The 5000-nt window shown below is 41.1% G+C and overlaps 1 protein-coding gene across 5 annotated transcripts in view; it reads right to left on the bottom strand.

Annotated features, from left to right (window-relative positions):
* vps8 (VPS8 subunit of CORVET complex) overlaps positions 1-5000 on the bottom strand; it is a 117772-nt gene that overhangs the window by 44854 nt on the left and 67918 nt on the right. For all 5 annotated transcript variants that reach the window (XR_015845003.1, XM_088304110.1, XM_088304112.1 and 2 more), the window contains 2 exons: positions 832-1054; positions 630-719 (listed from right to left, as the gene is read on the bottom strand). Coding sequence is in view for 4 of the 5 variants with exons in the window: in XM_088304110.1 (XP_088160236.1) it covers positions 630-719; positions 832-1054 (313 nt within the window). In the remaining variant the exon portion in view is untranslated. The remainder of the gene's footprint in view (positions 1-629; positions 720-831; positions 1055-5000) is intronic.

Raw genomic sequence — 5000 nt, 5'->3', positions numbered from 1 at the left:
AACAAGGTTCTTAAGGCCGGAAACTTCCCAGAAATGCTTCTTGATAGTATTTGAGAGTGGAATTAAAAGGGCGTTCTAAAACCCACTGTCTAATCACTAATTTATAAATTAAAAATAATATAAAGATTGATTAAGCCAATCGCCTGGTGGAAAATCAAACTTTCAATATGTTTGAAATAAAAGTGTTATATTCCCCCCAAAATTTAATTCATAGGCTACACATACAAAAAAAGAAATCATTATTATTATTTTTTTTGGGGGGCGCCTGTTATGTGTCTGCATACCCCCCAGAAAGTAGGTAGTTGCGCCCCTGACCTCATCCGCAACAATAAATAATAGCATTTTCGTTGCAAAACAAACCTACATTGTAGAGTTAATACTCGCTGCGCACATTGGGCAAGGAGAGCGCCACTGCCAACTACTGGAGTGGATGTGCAATTACACTTTTTGTAGGACGGTGGAAAAAAGCATGTTCCCCAGGATCACACGCGCCCCCCTGGGGTTTCGCCCCACTATTTGAGAAGCACTGCACAAAAGCAACACGTGTACACCAGACTTTTCTTAACACCAAATGATCAAAATAGTTTTTATAGGATTTGCAGAGTACAATTCTGCTGCAGTGGACTTACCTCCATTGGTGTGATGTAGTCATTCATGCCACTGTTGAACACATAGATCAAAGCATCATATAGTTGGTTTTCCCAACAAACTTGAAGCACCTTGAATCAAACACACACATTGAATACAATTAGGGGGGGGATATTAGCGCTGCGTTTATGATGTGATTTTATAAACATTCTTCACGGTGCAAAACGTTGCACACATACAAACCTGCTGTATATCTAGGCTTGTGACATCCAGACGAACAATGCATCTCTCCAGGTTGTCCATCAAACCATTGCTGTGGTAATGGGCCAAGAGATCCTTCATGATGGGTGTGGGGAGGTGTCTAAGGCGGTCCATTACAATGTATGACTCTAATGATTCCAGGAAAACACCCTTCGCAACCACATTCTCCACAAACCGAGCATAAAGCTGGTTGAATATTAGATCACTAAAATGAAAACACAGACATTCATACTTACTGTACATTCATTAGAATATGTATTCCTGTACAGAGCATGTAGAAATCAGTGACACAAAAGTCAGGGACAGTTTGTGATCACTAGAATGCGCGATAAAAAAAAATTGTATTGTATTTTTTACAAAAACATGTTGACAAACTACATGTGAAAAATGGCTAGCCAATGGATCTATTCTCCCATTCACTCATAATTCCTTTAAACGTAATTTAAGTTGCCCACTTTTCATCTCAGATTCACCCATCCAGATGTCCGACACACCCACTAAACATCAGAATGAATGCGGAAAGTGTGCCTTTCTCTCATATGCACATGGGATGATATAACCGAAGAGTGCACAAGTAGGTCCAAGAATTTAAAGTCAGAGAACAATTTCAAAATATTTTAGTAGTTTACTTGGATATTTGCACATGAATATTTTTTATTTTTTGCACAATCTGGTGTTCATGCTTATATACGATCTGAGCTGTGAACAACCAATTTAGTAGCGAGTGGCATTTGTACACTTATTTTTTTGACTCGGTGCTTGGTGCAATTCTGACTGAGTCTGCTGATTTATGATCACCAATTATTGATCGGATTTTCATCTTCCATCTTGACAAGCCACAGAAGCTCTTTTAACGATGAAACAAAACTGGAATTTTTTAGCAAGGCGCATCAACTTGTGTTATGTTCACAGACGCAAAACAAAAACGCACACCAAGAAAATAACACTGCCCCTATAGTGAAACATAGGAGGCTTGGTTATGTCCGGGGGCTGCTTTAGCTGCATTTGGCACAGGGTGTCTTAAAAACATTCAGGGGACAATGAAATCTCAAGAAAAAAATATTTTGCCGAGTGCTAGAAAGATTAGTCTCAAATTATTGAAAATTAAAACATTTTTGTTTTTAAATAGAATTCTGTTATACCAAAAACTAAATGCAACATCTGATTTTCATTGGTTCATTGTGTGCAGGCTGAGGCCTTCACACGTTATTCTACTTTTTTCTTTCTCGCCTTTTTTCGGCGCCTCACTACTTCCACAGTTTTCATCCGATTTTCACCGTTCCAACTTCGTTCTATTGCAAAAATTCACGCGAAGCGTGCTTCCATTTTTCATGTCTTCACCTATTTCCCATAATTCACCATTTCACTTTATTCACCCCAAAATCCCCATTCATTTACAATGGGAGATTCAACATATATATTTCAGCACTTCGTTGAACTACTTGTTGGCCTGTTTACTATTTCTGTTCTTTTTTTTCTGTTCCCAATTCCCCGACTTGGGAATTAGGTGATGGTGATTCACTTGGAAGTGGCTGTTCTGAATTTACACCAACTGACCGGTACAAGATCGAAGGCTCATCCTCGGATATGCTGCCATTGGTTATTACGGCCCTGGAAGAGGACCCACTCCACTGAAGTCATCTTCCTGCAGCACTTCATTCAATTGACTCTCACATTATCTATCTATTATTGCATAGCATCATTGTATGTGTCAAATGTTGCCCAGTTGGCATCCATTGCAGCCTGGTCATCCTGGAAGGGGGATTCCCCCATCTGTGGTCCCTTCTCAAGGTTTCTCACTTTTCCCCTAATGAGGTTTTTTGAGTTTTTCCTTGCCCTGCTGGGGGTTAAGATCGGTGATGTCGATTGTGGTTATGTAAAGCCCTTTGAGACTGTCTGTGATTAAGGGCAACACAAATAAAATTGACTTGACTTGACATTTCACTATTAAATGCTTCAAAATTAAAATTTAACCCATTCAGGTCATTCATTTCACATTCCAGTATCCCCTTTCACACTTTCACCTCATTCACCCTTCAAAAATTCATCCATTCCCAATTGCACTTCTTCAACACGCTAGTGCTTCCCCATTTTTCAACTGATTTTCACCATTCCAACTTCAATCTAGTCCAAATATTCAAGCCTTGCGTGCTTCAATTTTTCATGTCTTCACCTATTTCCCATAATTCACCATTTCACTTTATTCACCCCCAAAAATTCCATTCATTTCCAATGGTAGATTCAACATTTCAATATTAAATGCTTCATACTTGATATTTAACACATTCAAGTCATTCATTTCACATTGCTGTATCCCCTCTCACACTTTAACCTCATTCACCCTTCAAAAATTCATCCATTCCCAATTGCACTCTTTCTACACGCTACAGCGTCCCTATTTTTCATACGATTATCACCGTTCCATCTTCAATCAATTCGTAAAATTCACGCCAGTCAGGCTTTAATTCAACCCCCCCAGTTCTCCCCCACAAATTAACCCCCGCACCACCCTTTACCTCCATTCGAAACATTAGCTCATTCAACTTACCCTTGGTGGTGGGGTTTATCTCGGATTTACTTTAACAGCCCCCCCTCCCCCGCCCCCTTCTTCGACACGCTACAGCTTCCCCATTTTTCATCCGATTTTCACCGTTTCAACTTCAATCAATTCCAAAAATTCACGCCATGCAGGCTTCCATTTAGCCCCCTCACTTCCTCCCCTTCAATTACCCCCCTCCACTCTTCACCTCCATACGAAACATTAGCTCATTCAACTCACCCTTGGTGGGGTTTATCTCGGATTTACTTTAGGAGCCCCCCAAGGGCCACCCCCAAGCCCCACCCCACTGCGGTAGCCCCCCCGCCCCCCTCAGTGAGTCAGCAATCTTGGAGAAGGATGCCAAATACACAGTCAGTGAACCACATGTGACAACATCAAACCAGAGCTCAACCGGAAGTGACGTCACCGACCCGGAAGTAGACCGGAAGTGACATCACCAAAACAGAAGTAGTCGGGAAATTACGCCATTCGACAGTACGTGACGTAATTCACTCAGATTTGAACCGGAAGTGACGATTTTCAACCGGAAGATGACCCGAAGTGACGAAATACTAACTGATTCACTTGATTCACTCTATTTGAGTCTCAGAATTTCATCCATTCCAAATGGATCTTCACAATTGACGTGTACATGGTTTCAGTTAGAAATTCAAAACATTTATTTCAGTCATTTCACATTTCCTTTTCCTCTCTCACATTCTTCACTTCATTGACTGTATTCATGTGTCAAAGATATATTTCATCATTCATTCCAGGCTTTCCCTAGTTCTATTATTGTGTAAAGGCTGATTATATACCTGCGCTTGTATATGCTTGTGTGGTTCAGAGGTTAAGCACTTGTTTTCCACCCGCCAGGTTGTTGGTTCAAGTCCCAATTGTGGAACTTTTTTTTTTTTTTTTTTTTTTTTAAATTAACACAATGTGTCCATGCTTTCACGTTATCTCAATCAATTTATTCATATTAATTTCCATTTAGTGTCATTCAACATCATTCACTATCATTCAACAAACTCCCACCTTCTATCATTCACTATCATTCCACATTCTCATTCAATTCTATTCACTATGATTCAAAATCATTCAATATCATTCCACATCATTCCACCCAGATGGCTTCAACTCCTCAGCCTTCACACGCGATTTCTCCAGAAATTGCATTCTCTAATTTTTGATAAAATTGTATCAATTATAACAATTTTCAGTTTCAAGTAGATTCAGCGACCATTGTGGTGTTTGCTTTCATAAAGAGAGTGGTACCAACAATTTGTCAATGTGTATACAGTAATACCCCGCTACTTCGCGGTACACCTTTCGCGGTACACCTTTCGCGGGTTCAGTGCTTCGCGGGTCTAAAAAATATTCAAAAATTAAAAACTTTTTTGCCCGGGCACGATCGGGGCTCTCCATTCGCTCTGCTCCGCGGGGGCATTGCAGTTTCGCCGAGCGGCACGACGGGACGCTGGAACGGTTAGACGGCCGGCGTGCGCCGAAGAAGAGCGTGGGCGAAGAGGAGAGTGGACGAAGAAGAGCACGTTCCCCCGGGCACGATTGGGGGCGACGTTTCGCGCGGTTCGGACCGTACGAGAGCTCC

Source organism: Idiotropiscis lumnitzeri, chromosome 9 (assembly GCF_059441095.1).
Source record: "Idiotropiscis lumnitzeri isolate Australia: NSW breed Sydney's pygmy pipehorse chromosome 9, RoL_Ilum_1.0, whole genome shotgun sequence".
In the NCBI taxonomy this organism is placed as follows: Eukaryota; Metazoa; Chordata; class Actinopteri; order Syngnathiformes; family Syngnathidae; genus Idiotropiscis; species Idiotropiscis lumnitzeri.
Note: the sequence above shows the minus strand (reverse complement) of the source record. Positions and strands in the feature narration are given on the sequence as shown.